General features: G+C 34.4%; 1 protein-coding gene across 1 annotated transcript in view; it reads right to left on the bottom strand.

The window, feature by feature from the left end:
- The window catches only part of SNX2 (sorting nexin 2), a 45,631-nt gene that overhangs the window by 6,589 nt on the left and 15,306 nt on the right, over positions 1-23,736 (bottom strand). Inside the window, exons 3-11 of the mRNA XM_025860818.2 lie at positions 22,018-22,181; positions 20,643-20,709; positions 20,278-20,321; positions 18,774-18,915; positions 13,768-13,846; positions 6,837-6,912; positions 5,768-5,881; positions 5,419-5,512; positions 3,577-3,782 (exon numbers count right to left, since the gene is read on the bottom strand). Of these exons, the coding sequence (XP_025716603.1) occupies positions 3,577-3,782; positions 5,419-5,512; positions 5,768-5,881; positions 6,837-6,912; positions 13,768-13,846; positions 18,774-18,915; positions 20,278-20,321; positions 20,643-20,709; positions 22,018-22,181 (986 nt within the window). The remainder of the gene's footprint in view (positions 1-3,576; positions 3,783-5,418; positions 5,513-5,767; positions 5,882-6,836; positions 6,913-13,767; positions 13,847-18,773; positions 18,916-20,277; positions 20,322-20,642; positions 20,710-22,017; positions 22,182-23,736) is intronic.

Raw genomic sequence — 23,736 nt, 5'->3', positions numbered from 1 at the left:
TGGTTCACAGAAGGCCAATACATGAGAATGCATGCAACGAGTTTACTATTTAATATGTTAGGTAACAGTGCTAGCCAAAATATGGAGTCCTGGAAATGAAAGGCCATGCACTGTACAAAGAGGAAAGCAGGAGTTTCCTGAACATAAGGCCAGGCATAGGTAATATTGTAAATGGCTGAAATTTATCTTTCTTTAGGGCCCAAATTTCGATTGGTCTTAGTTCTTTCCCTGCTTTGGCTCTACATCTAATTCTCAAAGTACTCTTAGTTTCAAATTTATCATCAGAAAAGTATTTTCAGACACCTGGGTGGTGCAATTGGTTGAGCATCCGACTCTTGGTTTCAGCTCAGGTCATGAACTCAGGGTCGTGAGATCGAGTCCTGTGTCAGGCTCTGCATTCAGCAAGTAGTCTGCTTTGAGTTTCTCTCTCCCTCTTCCTCTGCCCCCGCCCCCCACTGTGCTTGGGCACGTGCTTGCTCTCTCAAATAAATAAATATTTTTTAAAAAAGTAAAGTATTTTCGATATGTAGTATTTCGATATGTAGCTAAGTAGTATTAAAGAGCTTTTAGAAATATATAAGACAAAACACAAGAGAAAATTGGGTAAAGGACATGAAGAGTTCACATACATACAAAAAGAAATACAAATGGCTTATCATCTGTACAGATGCTTAAATTCACACTAACCAAAGAAATTTATTATTTTTTTAGTTTTACTTTTTAAAAAAAAGATTTTATTTATTTATTTGACAGAGAGAGACACAGTGAGAGAGGGAACACAAGCAAGGGGAGTGGGAGAGGGAGAAGCAGGCTTCCCGCTGAGCAGGGAGCCCGATGCAGGGCTCGATCCCAGGACCCTGGGACCATGACCTGAGCCGAAGGCAGACGCTTAACGACTGAGCCACCCAGGCGCCCCTAACCAAGAGTTTTAAACGTATACAAAAAAAATACCTTCATCATCACACGTGGAAGAAAGAACACGTATGTTGATGATAATCTCTTTGGACAGTAATATGAGAATATCTATTGAAATTTAAAATTCATATACTGTTTGGTCAAGCCAAAGTAGAGTTCTACTTCTAGGTATTATATGCCCAAAGAGTTGTTTTCAAAGAACAATATTTACAACTAGACTGATTAAATAATTTAAGGTACTTTTATATGTTATCTAACAGAACACCATGCAAACATTAAAAAGAATGTAACATATCAACATATGCTAGCATGGACGCCTCTCTAAACTGTAACAGATGAAAAAAGTAGGCAAAGAACAGCGCATATAGTGTGTTCCTTCTTCAAGAAGGAAGAGACGGAGGGAGGGAGGGAGGAGGAAAGAAAGAGATGGGAAGAAAAAAGAAAATTAGCTTCATACACATGCGTAGCTAACTCTGTAAAGACACAAGAATCTAACAGCATTTGACTAAGAGAGACTAGCGGTCTTGGATAGAGAACTTGACCTTTTTGGGCTGTAAGATTTATTATGTCCATTTATCACTTTTTCAAATACAAATGAATCAGTTTAAAACAAAAACCAAACCAAACGTAAAGAGCACAAAAATTCCCTGTCATGCTATTCCGTAATTTCTCAACTCCGTGGTGCAGATGACCTGGGTTAGTTTTCAGCAGAACACACAAAACCAACATAAAAGAGCTTTTCTATCTCAAGGTATAGCTTGAGCACACCTCTAACTTCCTTTTAGTCAGTGAGTCACTAATTCACTTCTTCCCAAACTCCATTCCATTTATGTAAAAAGATATTAAATGGAAAAGAACTCCTGTTCATATCAATTTGGAAGTCTCTGGATTAACCTAAGTTAAATGTTTTATTTTTTACTTGTAGACAGCTCTGAGCATTTTAGCGCTCTGTGAACCTGTAAGACAGGGATACTGTATATTATCTCCCAAACTCAGTTGATCGTGGCACCTCTTTTAGTGTCACTGTTATGCTGGGAAACATGAATCCAAGTGTAATTTCGGAGAATGTAAAAATACGTAGGAAGATTTAGGCAGCATGAGGCCGGCCCAGGTGAGGCAAGGGCTCATCACCCAGGACACTAGCAGGCCATTCCCACCAGGGAGTGTCCTCCCAGGTTAGCTCTTCTCAGCCAGTACTCCTTCTCACAGACACTGCCCAGCTTCCCTTTGTGGACCCATAGTTATTCTGAAAGGTGCTCTACTTTTTTACAGCAGCCCTCATGCTAGTGGGAATTCTGGAATGAGGTTGAGAGTGGGTAGGAGAGAAGCAGGAACCATTATTTGTGAACCGGATTTCTGTTTATCACAAGCTGCTGATATACAATGAAGTGTACTCTAATAACTGCTATCTATATTAACTTCTATTTTTAAAACGATTTTATTTATTTGACAGAGAGAGAGAGAGAGAGAAGCACAAGCAGGGGACCAACAGAAGGAGAAGGAGAAGCAGACTCCCCGCTGAGCAACGAGCCCGATGTGGAACTCGACCCCAGGACCCCGGGATCATGACCTGAGCTGAAGACAGAGGCTTAACTGAGCCACCAGGCACCCCTATATTAACTTCTTTAAATAACTAAAAAGAAAAATTAACCACCAGGAATATAAAGAGTAATACAAGAAAACCTGGTAATTTACCAAACCCAAGATATCACCATTCTGAAGTGCTAAGAGCCTTCTAGCAATTAATTGTCACCATTAGCTTGAGAACAGGGATCATAAATATGCAGTGTATCAATGTTCTGACTGCAGATGAATACTAATTTGATCATAGACTTTAGCTAAAAAAATTTTTGCATAAGGAAGCGAGGAACAAGGTCTCATAACTTTCAATAAAAGGTAATTTCCCAGTTCCTCCGCCCCATGATAATTAATGCTCATAACAATAACTGAAAGACGCCGTAAGATCTTAAAGTACCTTATGAAACACAGGATAGATAAAATAACATGCAGTTTAACTGTCTGAATATTGGAGATACCTGTAGAATACCAATTTTCATTAGTTAACTCGATTACTTTCCCAACTACTCAGAAACTGAGCTGTTTATCCTTAAAATTACCACTAGATAAACACAACTTATTATCTAATCTAGTCCCATTTCATCTATAAATACACAGTAACTACACACTTCAGTATATGCACAGAATGTCTGCTTATAGTCCAAAAGCATGCTAAAAGCCACCATTAAACATATTCATGCAACAATCAGCTCTGGTTTTGTTCTGCTTCCTGTTATACCTTTACTAATGATAACAAAGCCCATGACTAGTTTCAGTTCATGCTAGAACGAACAATAAATGCTACCAGTTAGTTGTAAACTTATACATGTAAATATGTAAGTCAATCTGTACTGGTTTTATCTTATTTAGCATTTCTTAGATCTCTTAAAAACATCAATTATATCTACCGTATTGTTCGAGTCATAGTGGAAAGAAAATATTAGGCTACAAATCATCATCTTGAAACCATTACATGTACTGGTAGAACACGGAACTTACACACCTAAATACATGTTATAGCTTTTGGTTATAGCTAACCAAATTCTTCTAGAAGCAAACCACAAAAGTGAGAAGAACTCAAGAAGATTGCAGAATAAAGCTTACTTTCACTGCGGCAATAAGACGAATGTAGTCACTAAGCAGTTCTGAAAACATGTAAAAGTCAGCAAAAGCTTGTTCTTGATGTAACTGGTCTATCTTCTCCTCCACCTCCGCAAGCTGAGACAAAGCTCTAGATAAAGCAGTATGGTCCTCTGAGTTACCTAACATGGCGGCACTTTTAGCAAAGGCAGCTGTGTTGGCTGAAAGCTCTGAAAACAAAAAAGGATTCACTTTTAGTGTTCACTAGTAAAGTTTTTAAATATTGCGATTGTTTTTCTACCTTCCCTCTAAATTTTATCAGTTTGTGCATCATTCAAATAATTATTCTCAAATAATTAACATAAAACAAGCGGTAATTAAAATGCCTTTGGCATAAATGCCAACTGCTCAGAGCTCTACTGAAAGTTAAGAAGAACACTGAAGAAAAATTAAGAAGAACCACTGCCTATATTCCCAGGGGAGGAACTATGTTTAATAATTTAATATAATAATCAGCCTCCCCTTTCTTCCTAAAGTGCTCACTGCTTTTGTGTATTCCTGCAAAAGATAAAAGATTTATTTTTTATTTTTTATTTTTTTACAGATTTTATTTATTTATTTGACAGAGAGAAAGAGCACAAGTAGGCAGAGTGGCAGGCAGAAGGAGAGGGAGAAGCAGGCTTCCCGCTGAGCAGGGAGCCCGACGCAGGGCTCGATCCCAGGACTCCAGGATCATGACCTGAGCCGAAGGCAGCTGCTTAATCAACTGAGCCACCCAGGTGCCCCTAAAAGATTTATTTTTAATATGGAAAGCAATGGGAACACTTTTACAATCAATTTATACTATATTTTTTGGCTTTATACATTTATTTGAAATTGAAAATGTCTATAATTTTTAATGAAAATATTACTTAGCTAATAAGAGAAAAGCCAGGTAAAATTATACATACAATTTATAGAAATCTTATTCTTTCTTTTCTTGGTGTACAACAATGCTTGAACAATGCTCAGTAGAAATACTAAAAATTTCTAAAAGAGATTTTTGAACATTATCATTTCAGATACTTTGAATAAAGAAAAACAGATGTTTACAGAATACATGTCATTGACTAATAACACATTGCCTAGAAACTGCTCTACATTACGTAAAATTCTCTAAGAACCATAAAGCCATTGCCTAAGAGGTAGAGTACAAATGGCAAAAGCTGTTATAAACTACTTTCAATAATGAGTGTATTGGTGAACTTCTGTAATTGTTTTAATGAAACGGATTACTGGTAATGGCACCTACAAAATTACTTATTGAGTATTTTAAGAACCTAACATTAAAATCCTTGTATTCTTAAAAAAACAATAAAAATCTCATGATAGAATTAAAAAATTACAACTTAATTTTTCTATCAATTTTTAACAAACTTCCTCTCCCCAGACTTTTCAATATGGTTGTTCAAAAATGAAGAAAATAATTCAGAGTTTTCTATGAAATACAGGTACACAAAAAATTTTTTAAAGATAAATTTCAAATATCAAATTTTTAATCTGATATTTTTAGTTATATCACTTACTAATAAGACATCTTCACTCACTAAAGTATAAGTATGTTTAACAAAGAGTTAATCAAATGAACAAGTTTTAATCCAAAATTCAAAATATATTTTTATAAGCTCAGGATTTTTCTACTTCTCAACTATAAGTGAGGCTAAAGTGGAACAAAAAAACATTAACAAGATTCAAACAGAAAACATTCTCTTAAACTACTGCTCTCTCTCTTCTATGGTAACCCCAGAATGTTCATTTTAATAAAACTTAAATAAAATATTTGAATTAACTTACAGTGTTAGCACATAAATAACATGGCAAACACACCTTTTCTATGACAGACCAAGGCTTCGACACTAGCATGAAGTTTCCTAAGTTGCTGATCCAGATTTTCAAATTGCTGCTGCTTTTCTTCAAACCACTAAGAAAAAAAAATGAGAAATGGAGCTAATTTAGCAAGAACAAACCACTGTAAATTAGGTTACCAATAGCAAGGCACATTCCTTATTTTAAAGCAACAAATTAACCATGTATAACCATGGTAGTCAACTGATGTGGCTGAGAACTAAACTCAATAAGCAAATTAATACCCTATTTTCTACTTGTACAGCTTTAAAATGCAATTGTTGGGCTCATTAATTCATCTCATTATTCAAGTCGAAAAATCAGCTCTTACTGCATCCGATTCATTCATCTTGATCGTCATTTTGTTGACAGCGTCGGCAGCCTTGTTCACCATCCTCAATATTCCTGCTCCACTCAGAGCCTGTGTGTTAACTGCTCTAGGCAGCTGGGATTGAATGACAAATAAGGGCAAACAAACCGGTTAAAAGCCTGGAGGTTTAACTGGGCACAAAAGGGACTGCACCCCCTCACCAAAAGAAAAAAGAAAAAGAAAAAAAGAAGGTTGTATTTTCTTCACTCTCACACATTTCAATAGTGAGATCTAATTTCTCAAATACACTACTTGTACACTCTCAAAGGAAAACTTAAAAAATAGACTTTCCATTTGCTTTTCTTCTGCACGTTTACATTTAGATGGAACAACACACTGTTTGTCAAAATATATTAAGAAATTGCCAAGTACTTTAACATTGGCCACCTGTTTGCTTGCAGAAATAAACTTGTTTATAAGGAAAGAAGAAGAAAGTCTTGAGAAAAATCTCCTTATGCTCAGTTAAGGACAGTGTGATTCTGTATTTTTCAAAAATTCTGGGATTCAAATAAATTTTTTAAAAGTTCAAAGGGTAGTAATTAAAACTCCAAACTGTGATGAGCCCCAAATGTACCAAACATCTCAAATGTAAGGAGTAGCACAGTCATAATTTAAGTTCTTCTAAGACACACATTTGCATTTCAGAACCTTAGTAAGAATATCAGAATGTAGACATACGAACGCATTCAAATGTCTCTAAAAGGAGGCCCCAATAAAATTATTTCAACGTAATGCCTAAAGCAACAACTTGGGCATTGAGAATTAGACTACCTGTAAGTTATTCTTCTAAATGTGGTTTAAAATTTCTGAAAAAGAAACTGATCATCCTATAATTATCAATGCAGGAAGGTATTGTGCTAGTAATTTAAATAATTAAAGCTAAGTAGAACACTAAGCCAAAAAAATCATTTTATTCCATTTACTAATCCAACTATTTATGGAACATATATTTTTACAAAAGTTATTAAAATAACAAACATAAATAATGAGAACATTCATATCATATGAAAATTTAAGGTAGAAATAATACCTCTGAACTTTCCAGGAACTGCCTTAAATCAGGATCCTGTAGTAAAGTTGGATGCTTTACTGTTCTTTGAAGATACCTAGATTTAAGAAAATATAAAACAATAAAAATTAGGTAATAAAACAATATCCTCAGTCTGCCTTCACATTAATTTATTTATACTTTTAATTAAAAGCAACTTAAGGATTAAAAAGCATTTTATCTTTTGCAAATTCATAATTATAAAAAAAAGAGACATGGTAGGTCATGGAGGTGGGGGATACAGGAGAGGGTGAATAACTTACCAAACTTCACACTGCAAAGTATTAAGAGTTGTAAAAGGGTATATGAATTTGATGAATAATTTTATTTTTTGGTGGAGTCACCATGTTTCCAGCTATTATTTCAGAGTCCCAACACACATATCACTGTATATATTCCAATCAACTATTTTATTATTCCTATTATTACCAAAATGGAGAAAAGTCTACCAGTTTTTTTCCTTGTCAGCAGATTTAAATTATCAAATCAGTTTTGATCCTTATTTGACAAGGGGTAAATTTTCTTTAAAATTCTATTTTTAAAAAGGTTTTGCTAAAAGTTTGAATCATGTTTTTCTTATATGACACCACACAAAATAAAAATGACAAGCACAACACCATTATTAATCACTATTAGCCCAACTTTGTTTTCCTGTAGTAGAGAGTAGAAAAGCCCAAATTTCCATCATCCATAAAAAGAAAAAAGATCCACTATTTAATGATTCTTGTTTACTTATCTAATCCCATTTTTCAAAAAAACTGTTCTTTCCCCAATGATTACATGTGCATTTCAATTACAGTATTTTACTTAAGTTAATATACCTTTATTCTATTTCTGCAGAACAAATCTAATCAGTAACTTCTTCTAACCTCATTATAAGATTTTAAAATACGCCTAAAGTTTCAGAAAAACACTGGTAACTTTCTATAGTCAAATTCTATACAATGGTTAAGATGACTATTTTATCATGGCTTACATGTTAACTTCTGTTTTTATATATTCAAATAAACTTCAAGTCATTAGCCTTGATTAGTAAGAAAATATTACCACAGAAATAGAGCATTTGATATGTGCAAGACAACTACACCGTGGCTTAAAAAATATATATACTGCCTATATTATCAGGCTAAAAACGAGATGCAACAGGAACACTAATTCTGTGTTAAAAGACAATGTTGGTATCTTCCCACCGGAATTTTACTTCCAATTTTAACACTCAAGTTCTTCAATACTGTTATTTACTTGTGTAGACTGTGTACGGCTGAGAGCAGCAAGTTGTTTGTCATAGAAGACAAAACATGTCATACCCAAACTTGGAACATCCCAATTATTTCAAACCTAAATGTAATTACCTAATACCACTTATATTCTAAAACAGCTTTCCAAAGTGAGTTCCGTGGAATACTAGTCTCATGCAGTATTCTAGGAAAAAGAATGGTTTTACAATCAATAAAGTCTGTAATACATTACATACATATTCCTCTGGGTCATAATGGACAGCAGCAGCATGTTAAATACTGTGAGAAGTTTTGCAGGAAATAAACCTGGTTTAACTTTGTTAAACTTTATGTTAACAAGACTCAACTGTCTACAGATTTTCCTTTTTTCACCCTACCACAAATTAATATTCTGAGGAATCATTTTGGAAAATGGTATTCTAGAAAAAGACAGTAAAACTTTACTTCTGAAGGGTTACACAAAAGTAAACAGCAATCAACCAACTCTTTAAAAGTACTATATTTACATAATGTTAAAATTAAGACCAGAAACATAAAAGATTTTTTGTTCCAGAGATAATTACCTTTTAATGTTTTTTCTAAGAGTGTGAGTATGTACACACACAAACTCAGAGGCTTTGGTTTTAACAAAAATATTACACCATTATGCTGCTTGTAGTCATGTACCCTTTTACACAAAACAGTAAGTTGTAGATACCTTTCTGTAGCATTAAATATTCTCTAATGCCATTTTTATTTACCACATGAAATTCTATCATATAGATGTACTATAATGTTATTTTTTAATATTACAATGGCCACTACTTTGCTTTGCAAAGTACTATCACATTCAATGGAACTTTGTTCTTCGAATTGGTTGTACCTAGTATGTCTACTTTGTTTTTCTCAATAGCACATTTTATATGAAAATTCCTTTTGTAAGTGGTGTGTTTTTAAATCAGACAATTAAAGGAACGGATCTGCATTTTTTTCTCCCTTCACAATCTTAATACCATTATCAATTTCAGTATTTCTTACGAGCCATGAAACTATCCTTCATCTTCATAATCCTTATGTTCATAAAGATGTCTATTTTTTCACTTTTTTCATTAAGTTTTTAATTCTAATTCCATTATAGTTTACATACAGTGTTATAATACTTCCAGGTGTATAATATAATGATTCAACAATTCTCTACATTACCCAGTGTTCATCATAGTTAAGTGTCCTCTGTAATTCCCATCACCTATTTCACCCATTCCCCCAACTACCACACCTCTGCTAACAAAGAGTGTAATATTAGTATCAGGTGTACAATTCAGTGATTCAATACTTCCATATTCATCAGGACAAGTGCACTGCTTAATTCCCATCACTTATTTAACCCATCAGCCCATCCACACCCCCGTGGTATGCATCAGTGTGTTCTCTATAGTTAAGAGTCTGTTTCTTGGTTTGTCTCTCTCTTTTCCCTCCCCCCTTACTTGTTTTGTTTCTTAAATTCCACATAAAGTGAAATCATATGGTATTTGTCTTTGGCTGACTTAATTTCACTTAGCATAACACTCTGGCTCCAACCACATCACTACAAATGGAGGATTTCATTCTTTTTAAAGGCAGAGTAATATTCCATTTTACACACACACACACACACACACACACACACACACACACACACACACCCCCTTCTTTATCCACTCATCTATCCATGGATACTTGGGCTAATTCCATAATGTGGCTATTGTAAATAATGCTGCAATAAACATAGGGGTGCTTGCATCCCTCTGAATTAGGGTCTGTATTCTTTGGGTAAACACCTAATAGTGCAATTCCTGGATCATCGGGTAGTTCTATTTTTAATTTTTGGAGGAAATTTCATACTGTTTTCCAGAGTGGCTGTACCAGTTTGCATTCCTACCAACAGTGTAAGAGGGTTCCTTTTTCTTCACATTCTTGTCCACACTTGTTTGTGTTTTTGATTTTAGCCATTCTAACAGGTGTGGTGATATCTCACTGTAGTTTTAATCTGCAATTCCCTGATGATGAGTGATGGTGCGTATCCTAAGATAGATTTTAAATTAATGAGTATTTGTAAATACTCACCATTTCAGTAGTAAGGTCAGAGAGGTTATAGATATATAAAGGATGGATGCAGAATAAAAAGGAAAATAAAGGAAGAAACATGAAAAGAGGCATGGGGAGGAAGAGAAACACTAGAAGGAAGAAAGAAATGGAAGACATAAAGGAAATGACGAAAAGTTAGTATCACACTCAACGAGAGGTAGTCAGTTGTAGTTGTTTTTCACATTTGCTCCAAGGAAAGAATCACTGAGGGTTTTAAGCTCCTATTTACTCATTGAAAATAAAACAAAATAAAGCAGGTTATACAAAATTCAGAGGAACAAAGTTAAAAATATTTCTCTTGCTTGAAACTTAAACACATGTGCTAACAATGAGAGAACAGAAAGGCAGAAAAAGCCTCATCTTTGATGACATTCATTTGTTCCTTCAGCAAATATTTATTAAGCATTTACTAAATGTCATTTTCTGTTCTGAACACTCGGTTTATCAGTAGAAACTGTATTTTAGTAAGAGAAGACTGATAATAAACTATAAATACAATAAACACATAAATTATATACCATGTAACAAGTTGGCAGATGCTGTGGAAAAAGAAAGGATAGAACAGTAGAGCAAATGTGATCAAGTATATAAGGTATACTGGTGGCAATTCAAAGAGAACAGGTAAGAATGAAGCTAATCATCAGAAAAAGACTTCACTGGAAAGAGGACACTTGAACACACGAACTTAAAAGAGACAAGAGAATTAGCAATGCAGATACCTGGGGACAAAAGCTTTCAAGCAATGGGAGAGCCCAGTGAAAAAACTCTTACGGTGGGAAAATGCCTAGGATCTGTGAGGAGCAGCAAAACATCAGCGTGGTCTGGAACAGAGTGATCAAGGAGCGTATGAGATCAAGGAGGTAATAGAGTGAGCAGTGCCCGTCATGTGAAGTTCTGTAGGCCACTATAAGGACTCTGGCTTTTACTGAGTGAAATGGGGAAGGGGGCATTATTATCTGATTTATATTTTAAAAGGATGACTCTTATTGCTGTATTAAAAGAGTAGAGGTTCAAGGATGGAAACAAAGAGGCCAATTAGGAGCCTACTGCAGTTAATTCCAATATTTGGACTAGTATTGTATTGGTGAGAAATGGCTGTATTACAGATATCAGAAAGAAGCAACAAGATTTCCTGATGAAGTGGATAATCCTAAGTACTTCCTGATACAAAAGAGTAGACTAATTAACCTATGCTAACTGTTTAGGCCAAGCCAGTGGAATTTTTGGGTTGTTGGAGTGAACACAATCCTGACACATCATAAGGTAAGTAAAAATGTATTTAAGTTCAATAACCTGCCCAAAGTCACATGGTACAGAGTGTGTAGTGGAGTACAGGCTTCAACAAAAAAAGGATGCTAAATCCCTTTCATGCAACTCTATACTTCTGTTTATATTTGCAGAACTGTATCCTTACCTATGATATAAACTCAATATGGTCTTAAGGTAAAACGTGAAGCACTCTCAAGTCTTAGGGACATTCTTCCTACAAGTAGTTTCTGCTTACTTTAGTGAGTGTGCCCAGGAGAGTAGCTTTCTTAACCATTCCCTTTCTCTTCCTGTATTTTATTACTAGATGTTCATCCTTTCACTCAAGACAGTCATCTAGATTTTCTGAGTGGAACCAACAAATAAATACATAAATAGTTATAGTATATACGTAGTATATACAAAGAAAAATACTTCCCTGTCCTACCAGACTCAACTAGGTTAGGTATCCCACAGATAAGCCTATTCTCTAATTTTTAAATTTTAAGAAACCTGCCTTTAGAAAAAGCATCCCAATTCCTCTGCTTCTAGACCTTTACACCTAAATTTTCTTTAGTCATGATTTTTAAGGCAAAATGACTTTCTCCCTCCTATCACACGGTTTCCTTTTTTTTAACCTGCAAAGTCCACTAAGGTAGCATTTAAGAAGTAACATTTATCACTGAAGAAACTACTTTCAAATATCTAGCAGGTTAAGTCTCAGTATTTTACAACTCTCCTCAATGTTTCATATTGCATAATGTTATGGTAAGTACTATGCAATGCAGTCAAGTTGCAAGAAAGGTGAATGTAGAATCAAATTATATGCCCTAGGTACAATAAATCTTCATTAAGTTCCTTATCAAGCATGCCATCTGAAATATTTCAAATTTACTCATAGAAAAATAGGACTTGAAAGGTTTCTCAAAGGGTCATGGTTACACTTCCAAGAAGAACTAATAAGCAAAATCAAAACCAAACATTATCTACCCTTTACTCTTAAAAACATTCAGTCTATGACTTCTTTCATAACATAAACAATTCTAATGCCTAACCTAAACTTCTCTTGATGCAGTTTAAATCCTTTTCCTGAGTAACTGCAATTCTCACAGACATAATCTCATCCTTTAAGTCCTCCCTAATATTAAGTTGCATATTCTTTAGCTTTCTTACTGTAAATTGTTCAAACCTTTTTTTCTGTGGCATTTTCTTAAAATGTAAACAAATTATAACTAAAACCCAGAAATAAGGTGTCTTAAAATATAGGTGAAAAAATAATGTGTATCCTGGAGATAAATATACTAGTCCAAAATTCAATTAAAATAACAAACCAAAAAAACCTATGAAGTTAGAAAATTTTTATGTCTAGGTGGTTACCAACTTCTGTTCTAAAAGTTGGGCTTTAAGAGAGTTTCAAATTCATTTTCTCAATTTTCAGCATAGCAAATAAGGAATAAATGTTAAGATTCTAGGATTGGGATCCTCCCATTCATTCCTCTTTTTACTCTGTGACTTTGAAGACAAGTCTTCAAAATGACAGGAAATGTGTCAAGTACTCTAAAAAAGGGTAGAGCAAATACATCAGACTTTAAGTATACAGTCAACTCAATAAATGACCAATACTATTATGCACTCAAGTCAAAATCAATTATACAAAATTAAAGGAGAAAGCGCAAACCTAATTTTTTGTTGTATTTAATAATGTTCCTAACCACGTAATAATTCAAAGGAAAAATTACTTTAAATGAACTATAATTAGCCAAATTATGCAACACAGAACTTGAATACAGGCAGAACTTCCTAAGAACCTAAATATTACTAAATACTAAAAATTCAAAAGTTTATCAATCTTTTCGTATCTTTTTACAAGCTTGGCAGTTTTTTACTTCTCATGTGGACTATAGTTATGACACATTAATTCTTTTCTTTTCTTAAGATTTTAAATAATCTCTACACCCAACAGGGGCTCGAACTGACAACCCCAAGATCAAGAGTCACGTGCTCTACCGAGCCAGCCAGGTGCCCCAAGATACGTTAATTCTATCCCCAACTAATTCATGCCTTTATAGTCCTGCTTATGTCACAGGGTACAAAAATGGTATTATTCTGTTACATACACTATTGCTAAATATCAATCCACTGTGAGGATTAATAAAAGCAGAACACAGTATTGTATTGTTAAAAGAATTTTCTTAAAAGTATAAAACACTCTTAGTATAACAGTCATGAAATGGTACTGTGAAAAAAATTAATCATTAAAATACAGTGTGCCACATAATGGAATTAGACTCCTATTACTGAAATAATGCACAGCTCTCCACAATTACCTTTCAAGAGCTGCTCTCCGTTTTTCTACAAATTCAGTGGATGATGAGTCTTCTTTACCCACTTTGACCTTGGTCATGCCTTTGAAAAAAAATAGAATGAGACACATGATAACTTTATGTTATTGTAAACATCTCTTAGTCATTTCTGCATATTTAAAATACACTTTAAATTTGAACTTGACAAAAGCTCTAAATTTATCACTAGTATCATACTTCTGAGGAATTAAAACTCATGCTATATTAACATCTCAACTTGGTAAGTACAACACAAAACCAGATAGAGCAGAGGTGAGCTGTGTCTGCAGTCTTCTTACCCGTTTGGGTTCCTCATCTGTTTGACATACTACACTCTTGGTAAATTAAAATGTGTTTGCATTTCAATATGCATAAAGAGATTCACATTAGCAAATTTAAGCTCAATTAATATTTTCTTTTCTTTTTTTTTTTTAAGATTTTATTTGACAGAGAGAGACACAGTGAGAGAGAGAACACGAGCAGGGGGAGTGGGAGAGGGAGAAGCAGGCTTCCCCCTGAGCAGGGAGCCCAATGCGGGGCTCAATCCCAGGACCCTGAGATCATGACCTGAGCCGAAGGCAGACGCTTAACTGACTGAGCCACCCAGGTGCCCCTCAATTAATATTTTCATTTCTTATAAGCAATAATTAAGGTTCTTTAGTTTGGGGACTAGAAAAATAAGTGTAATCCATGAATTTGCTAAGTATTTTCCCCACTACAGAGTCTGAGAACATGATGTTTATCATAGCTGGTTTTATAATAGTTGAAACAAGTGCTTTCATAATTTAAAAAACTAGAATCATGTTAATCATTTCTGTAATGGCAATTTCAATTTTAACACTACCATATCAGACTGCAGATTCTTTTTCCCTTGTTCTTTTTCCTTTCAACATCAATTCTGTAGAAATAAAATACTGACATAGGCTACAACATGGATGAACCTTAAAAACATGCTAAGTGAGGCGCGCCTGGGTGGCTCAGTTGGTTGAGCGTCTGCCTTCGGCTCAGGTTATGATCTCAGGGTCCCACATCCGGCTCTCTGCTCAGTGGGAGGTCTTCTCCCTTTTCTTCTGCCCCTCCCTGTGCTCGTGCTCTCTCTCTCTCAAATAAAATCCTAAAAAAAAAAAAAAAAAGCTAAGTGAAAGAAGTTTGTCACGAAGACCCATTCATTGTCTAATTCCCTTTATATGAAATGTCCAGAATAGACATATCTACAGAGAAAGTAAATGAGTGGCTGCATGGGGTTAGGGGCTTGTGGATTAGAGGATGATGGCTAAGCGGTAATAAAAATATTCTAGAACTGTGGTGGTGTGTACACAACTCTGAATATACTAGAAGCCTTATATACTACACTGAATTACATACACTTTATAATTTTTTTAAGTAAGCTCTACACCCAACATGGCGCTTGAACTCACAACCCTGAGATCAAGAGTCACATGCTCTACCAACTAAGCCAACCAGATGCCCCGAATTATATCCACTTATGTGGATTATATCTCAACAAAGGCATTAAAAATAGGATTATGTAAAACCATGTAATTCTTATTCAGGCTGGTACATCTGGTAAATAAACATATCACCCGATAATGTTTTGTTTAACATAGTTACAACTTTGAAAAAGAAAACCCAAACACCTAAAATTATCTATCCTGAATGGACCAACTGAAGTGGGATATTAATTATTCAACATATTGTTTCCCTGAAATATCTTATCACTTTCCCTTTAAGGATCTTGTGCTCATGCTACTTCCTACAAGTAACCAATACAGGCCAAAGCAGCAAATAAAAAACACTCTAGTCAGTTAACTTTTAAAACTTTTCAACTTTGTTGTTCTTTTCTAAAAGCTTAGTGAAATGGTGTTTTTGAGTTAACTAATCTTATAAAGGGGTAGCAGTTTTGGGCTAATGAAAAGACTCCTCTTCCTTCAGGGGTAGTTAACAACTTTTCAGCAACAAAGGCAAGTTACCGTCCCTTTTCTGCTACCTCACTTTAAGTGTTCATCACTTGAAAACCGCTGCCTACATAATCAAAAAGGCCTCCCATATTTCAACAGTTTCTTAAGACAACCTATTCATTTTTATTAAAAAAAAATTGATGGCCAGTATGAAAAAATGACTGCTTCTGTATTTGATTGGCTGCCAGGAAGTTCACAGATCAATTTTTTATCCACCTTTAGTGACTGTTCAGACTTTATGCATACATTTTGAAGGAACTGTTTACCTTGACTTCATCTTACTATGTGACTGTTTATTTTTCTTGCTAATTTCTTTACTTTGATCTTTTAAAAAAATTGCCTTATATGTAGTTGTCTCAAGTCCTTTTTGGAATAAAGTGGTATATAAATAAATAATTTTAAAAACTCAATCCACCTTAAATTACATTAGACAAGTCTACAATAACACAGCATTAGATTATTTTTAAAATTGGAAAGTTTTTTATTTTGGATAAAAAATAAAAGCAAACCATAACAATAATTTAAAAATACCAAAATTAGAGGCAGACTAGAATAGTGATTAAGAATATAAGTTCTAGAGTAAGATGGCCTGTATTCAAAGCTCAGCTCTGCCTCTTAGTAGCTGAATGGCACGGAACATGTCACGTAACCTTCATGAACCTTAGCTTCCTTACACCTATTAAATAAGGACAACAGTAAGTTAACTTCATAAAGTTGCTATGAGGATTAAATGAGAGAAAGCACATTATTTAGTACAGGGCCATAGTACAGTAAGCTCTCAATGTTAATTAGTCCTATAATTTAACTGATAGCCTTACAATGTAAGAGGCTATCTTGGCCATGTATATGGATAATACAAACAAAACTGTGTGACTGGTCCCTAATAACCCTTTGAAGGCTGTCAGAATCAGTTTCAGAAAAGGATGCTCTCAGGATTTAGTTTCACACTTCTACTTTAAATTTACACATGCTATTTGTTATACTGTAATAATGTGTGGAAGGTTAACTAAGGCAAAATATTAGCCTGAAACATAATAAACGTGGGCATTAAAATTTACTTTTTCAATTTTCTTTTGGGGGGGCGCTCACTGTTTAAGGACTAGATTAGCATGTTAGCCACCAAAATGAGAAAAATAATTTTTTCCCTCTGATATATAAAAATAGTTGCACAACTAAAGTCAAAGGAAGAAAGATAATAATAAACAATTTGTGATACATGAAACTTAAGTTCCCTACACAGAAGGATGCCAAAAGATACCACTGCAAAAGTTCAGAGGTAAAAGAAATAAGATTTACTAGGTTAGCAGTTCTCAAAGTATGGTGAGAATACCAGAAAGATTTCTGAGACCCTTTTTTGTATGGTTGTGGGGAAGTGTGCACCAAAGGCTATTTTCATAATATTAAACTATTGTCTTTTTTACTCTCACTCTTTCATGAGAGTTCAGTGGAGTTTTACAAAGGTTGTAAGGTGTGTTATATCACAACAGAATGTAGAAACATACAGGAGAACGTAACTATTTCCTACTAAGCTGGAAATGAGATTTGGAAAACTGTAAAAACAAAAAATAAAGCAAGCCACTCTTATCACTAAACTTATTTTTGTCTTACAAATACTGAGTTTACTACTATTTCACATTTTTTTTAAAGTTTTTTAAAAATGTCATGAATTTAAGGAAACTCTACCACTAATGTGGGGCTTGAGCTCACAGCCAAGATCAAGAGTCACATGCTCCACCAACTGAGCCAGCCAGGTGCCCCTAAAAAGTTTTTTATAATTAAAAAAAATCACAGAGAATATAACAAATGCATTTAAATATATCAGGTCTCAAAATCATTAAAGATAGCAATAAGTGCTTTACAAACAAAATGTTTAAACAAACCCCACAATTTAAAGATCAGACTCATTTTTTTATTTTCTGAATAATCTTACATACAAAGACAAAGTATGGTAAATAAAAACTCCTAACTGAAAACACTGGGAAAAACTACAAAATTTTAAGAGATGACAGTTAATGGGACAACAAATCATTCTCTTTTGTAATTTTCTGCTTTTTTTTAAAAAACTGAAAAGATTTATTTATTTTTAGAGAGCATGCGTGCACACATGCACCCAGAAGCTGGGGGAGGGGAGGAAGGAGAGGGAGAGAGAATCTCAAGTAGACTTCCCAATAAGAATGCAGCCTGACTAGGGGCTCCATTTCATGACCTTGAGATCATGACCTGAGTTGAAATCAAGAATCAGAGCTCAACTGACTGAGCCTCTCAGGTGCCCCTCCCTTACTTTTAAAGTAAGCTCTACACCCAGTGTGGGTCTTGAGCTCACGACCCTGAGATCAAGAATCGCATGCTCTGCCAACTGAGCCAACAAGGTGCTCCCTTCTGCATATTCTCACCTAAGCCTTTTATTACTTGTACAAGAGGAATTTTTTTTTTTTGAGATTTTATTTTTAAGCAATCTTTACACCCAATGTGGGGCTCCAACTTACAACCCCAAGATCAAGAGATGCATGCTCAAACTGACTGAACCAGCCAGGTACCCACAGGTAGAAATGTTTTTTAAGCATTAAAGTGAAGCATGAAATACACTAACATGATAGGTCTTAGAAGATCCAGACTGGATGGAATCTCCTTTCTGGACAATTTATAGCTGAAAGCCAAATACCCCCATCTCTTAGAAAAATGTTAATATGCTATTAATATTAAGTATCTTTTGAGCGTTACTCAGTAATATGACCCTAAAATGTTAGGGTTTTCAACTGCTTTCAACTTGGCAAATTCTAACCCAATATTTAACAACATTAGATTATATAAATCAAATCCTAAATTGATCCTATATAAATCAAAATCCTAAGATGTTAGAAAATAAAACTATTAGCTTATACATTCCTTAGTTGATGTATGATTATCATAAATGGTATATTTATTAAATTCAGTATCACTGGACATTATGAGTTATCATGATAATGAACGATCATAATATCCTAATCTGTATAGTTACAACTGAACCAGTAACAGTCACAAGTCCATACTTACCTACTATACTCTTTTCTGGAGCTGGTGGTACAATATAACCAACATGTAAATACTTGCTCGCTAATTTGCTATGCAAACCGAGAAAGTCACTGAATCTTCTTTTCACTGAAAATTCACTCTTACTGAACATGGAAAGAGAAGTCTACAAGTGAAGAAGAGGTATTTCACATTCTGATACAAAGCAGTTTTTTAGAAGTTAGTATCACATTAACTGAACATACACACACACACACACACACACACACACACACACACACACACACACACACTCTGGTTTACTTTGCAAAAGAATGCACAGTAGCTAATGTGCTGATAAATTTCTAACCGAAAAAAAACCTACATTACCCATTTTTTTTTTTTTTTTTACAGAAACTTAAAAAGACACAATGTTTGCTTGACTCTATCCTTGACTCATCTCATCAACTCTATTTATGTTAATGACTCTTAAATCGTTCCCTCTGGCCCAAATCTCTGAGCTTCAGTCCAAGATATCAAAATGCCCAAGGGATACCTGCACTTAAATCTTGCTGCCACCTCAAATTCACCACATCTCTTGCTGGAACATAACCTCCAAGCGAGAAGGGCACCTGTTTGTATTGTTTCCTACTAAACCTCCATGCTTGGAATAGAGCTGGAGCCCATGGTAAGTGTTTAATGAATATTTCTTCAATGAATTAATAAATCTCACACCCGTCCAAACTGTGCTGCTTTTTCTCTGCGATCCCTCTGACAACCACGGAGATCCTCTAGTCAGTGACTCAGGCGTCTCTCCTTCAGTCCTTATATCCAAGCCCTAATGACTCTACCTCCTCCTACACAACTCAAGAAGCCACCATTCTAGCTTCAGAATCAATTCCTTAGTATAAAATATCACTTCTCACAGCTAGGACTGCTGTAGATCTCCGTCTTGTTTTAAGATCAAAGGCCTACAATCCTTTAGATACTGCAAAGGAATTCACTGGAAATCCTGACCTCTACTTTTTGCTCCCAATTTAGTAGTCGGTGAGATCTTTCTAAAACAAAAATCCAATTGTGCCACATGCGTGCCTGAATCTCTTCAAATACTCTCCATTATACTAAGGATAAAGCCCAAATTCCTTAATGTGGCTGTTTATAATATAGGGAGGCTACCACCAATTTTCAGTAGGCACCGCTTCCTGCAGATCCTGGAAAGCACAATTGTTTTCTTGACACCTCACCTTTGTAAAAGCAAACCCCTTTGCCTGGAACAAGCATTCTCCTTTCTCTGTGTCCTGCCCCCCATCACTTCCTCTACTTTTGTCTATATTAAGTCCCTTCCTGCATACCGCCATATAACACTTCACCTCTACTTTAGAGAATATTACACTTAACAAACTGCTCATAACTCACTGTAACTACTTATTTGAAATCTCACTGGATGGTAACCTTTGTAAAGACAGGAAATCCTTAAACCTTAATCCCTGTTGTAAGCTCATACTACATAACAGGGTTCACTATTTTTTTTAAAGGAGCGAAGACTCACCTTTGTTGTTACTCTATAAGCCATGTAAGCATTCATGCCATCACCTATAAGAAAAGTCAAGCAATACTATTAAAAACAATAAGCTTAACCACACACACAAAAGGGTAACTATGTGAAGTAATATGCTGACTGACTTGTGATTATCAATTCATAACGTGTACATATATTAAATCATCACACTGCACATCTTAAATATATAAAATTATTTAAATTCAATAAAGCTAAAAAAAAATAAAATGAGAAACAAAAAAGCCCCACAAGCTTAAAAATGAAAGTATCATTTTAATACTTAACACTGCACTTATTAACAACCAAGGTACTTATCAAAAAGAAGCAAATTTAAAATATAGTAAATATTGACCCACCAACTTTCTCTGGATCTGATACACCAATTTCTATATCAAAAACATCTCCATTTGCTTCTTCTTCAATCTAGAAAAGGTAATTTTTTGATGTTAAAGATTCCACTTTATATTATTATAACACTAATAACTTCAATTTTTACCATCTATCTTTTATGAGGGTCGTTGTCATAACAATTTAAAAAGCCACTCAGCACTCTGTTTCTGAAAAACAATAAAGCTTTCACATTTCCTTTACAATATTTAAACAAAAACAAAACACACAAATACACATATACAAAAGGGTCATCTGGAGAAGTTACAGAAAGTCTTGTTTTCTCACAACTCCTCAGATTTAGTCTTCTGTAGGAATACTGCAGAATTTTTTTGTTGTTCTTCTCTAAACTGAGTCTTCAGATTCAGATCATTAAACTAACACCTTAATTATTTTTAATATTAGCACTTTTCAAAGTTGTATCTCTACTCTTTAATGACCAGGAGGTAGCTATTACTTTTGCTGGTAGAACGCTACATATCTGTAGAAATAATACACTTAGAATCTTTAGCATCATGATTTCTCTAATAACCTAGTAAACACATGCTCTTCTTGAAGCCAATGAAAGCATTTATAAAGTTCATTGAAGAAAGCAGTAAGGAGGAAAAACAATTAACCCTGTGAGACTGAAGAGAAGCACTTTTTAATGCCATTATAAATAAGCAATCCTAGGGGCAGCTCTGTAGGGAAGTCTTGTTATTCTCAAGAAGAGAGCATGGAAATTGTTAAATACTGAAACTATTCTGGAGTAGTATTAATAGCCTAAGGCTATCTAAAAGAAAATGAGTTTTTCTAACCATAATCTTTTTGTACATAATCTTTTTCTTGTACAGATTTTTAAGAAACTAAACCTTATTTGAATTGTAACATAAACTATATAAATCCTAAGTATACAGCTCAGTAACTTTCACAAACACCATTATTCACAGGAAGGCCCTCTTGTGCTTCCTCTCCATTCACAACCCATCCTGTACCTTGCCAACATAACCACTAACATTTACTGCATGATTCAACAAATAATGTCACTTTATTAAAGTTTTTAAGGCACTTTCATACATTTTCTCATTTGACTAACACAGAAACTCTGAGAGTCATAAATAAGCATCATGAGATCACAAATGATAAAATCCTTAAGAAGGAAAGTAATGTGCCCAAGTCACTGGGTTAAAATGTGATGAAGATAAAATTAGAAGCCAAATCAGCTGACTTCTTTAGTCCAATACCTTTTCTCCAAAGTGTCTAAAGGCTTTGATTAGAGATGACTAATAGGAGAGTGATGCTGGGTGGGGGAACAAAAAGCTTACTAATTACATATTAATTTAGAATACAAACATTTTCCCATACCTCCTCCCTGGATCTATCGAAGATCACAGGAGCAGACATACTCTTTGATTCAATTCTGGGAGCAATGAGTGTAGTAGGGGTCACAGGTGTGACTGCAGGAGAAGGTTCTGAAGACAGGATAGGTTCCCTTTCTGGACTATCCAGAGAAACTTCTTCTGTGGCTTCTAGATACAAATTAAACAAGTTAGTTTAGGACACTGATAACAAACCCCAATAGTCTATTTGCAGTTAATGAGTTATGAAAAATATTTTTAGACTACCCACAAAAAAATCACAATAAAGTTATTTAAAAATACTTGTTATAAATAGTTTAATGAATCCTTCCTTAGTTGTTCATCAATACTTTAAAACCAACAGTGACTGTTGATTTTAGGAAGAATTATAGTAAGTCAGCATAATTATCTATACTAGTGGTAGGGATAAAGCTAGTAGGAAAGCAATGATGTGGATAATTCCACATTCATTTGTGCTGGGTTTGTAATATATCTTATGCCTGGGGTAACTTACCTTTCAAAATTGTTTATTCAGGCTAACATGATTATTTTATACATACAAACACAAATTTTATGGCAATAGGCTGCCCAGAACAATCCCAGCTGGGATTAAAAATCTGTTATGCAAAAATCCACAAAGCTAGCAATCTAAAGCAATTAACTGCTAAAGATTACTGAATATTAGTTGAAGACATGAATATGACACAAAGCAAACAGCTGTTTAAGTTTTAATTTAAAATGCTCATCCACTTGAAAGATCTAAAATTAAACATATTTAAAATCAAATCAAATCAATAAACTGATTGTCTACAAGCTATGTAACATTGTGCTAAATGCAATGGAGAAACACAAAGAAATGTAAAATATCATACCTGCCCTCAGGGAGTTTATAATCTAGTTGGGAAAATAAGACACAAGCATGTGGAATGTTAAATAATAATAAAAGACAAATAATAGCCAAGAGAACAATAAAAAGAATGTTAAAAGATTTAATTGCTATATGAACTACAGAACAAACACTACAATTTGAGACGGGAGACAATACTTTAGGCTGGTGAAATCAGCAATTGTTAATGAAACTGATCTGAGAGGATCTGAATGGGTAGACAAAAAATGAGGAAAGAATTCTAGGAAAATGAAACAATAGCACAAATAAAAAGCAAAACCAGAAAAATGAAAATTACATTCAGTGGCCATGAAGAAAACCACAGTTCTGCGGGATTATAGAACTGGTAACAAGAAAAGAAAGGCAGGGCTGTAAGGGAAACAGAATCAGACCAGTGGTTTCTAACCTGAGGTTCTTAGATTCCCAGAGGTTTGGGAAGGTAGTAATGGCAGTCAGTGATCCATTTTAATACCTCAAAAAGTATAGCAGTAACAACATATTTACCTGAAATAAGGTAAATAATGTTAACATTTACATTTAAATGTAAACAGGTCAACATTTTATCAATCTACTCTTACTGGTTTTCTCATGTTAATGAGATCCTTACTTGACGTAACTCTCTTTATATTTTTATAGTAAACCAGAAATCTTTCCAACTGTGGTAACCAGAAGGAAAACAGATGATAGATGTAAAATAGACAATTAGACAATAAATGACCCTAATGTAAAAAAACTAAAAGCCATCAGGCAGTTAAGACGGCTAGTATTTATTCGTTCTTTAAAAAAATGAAACCAAAGAGCAACGTAAGAAAATAAGAAAGCAGTGTAACAAAGCTAGGA

Source organism: Callorhinus ursinus, unplaced genomic scaffold (genome assembly GCF_003265705.2).
Source record: "Callorhinus ursinus isolate GAN/ISIS: 27379988/994484 unplaced genomic scaffold, GSC_fseal_2.0 scaffold30, whole genome shotgun sequence".
Taxonomy (NCBI): domain Eukaryota; kingdom Metazoa; phylum Chordata; class Mammalia; order Carnivora; family Otariidae; genus Callorhinus; species Callorhinus ursinus.
The sequence above is the reverse complement of the archived record's forward strand: the minus strand, read 5'-3'. Positions and strand labels throughout refer to the sequence as shown.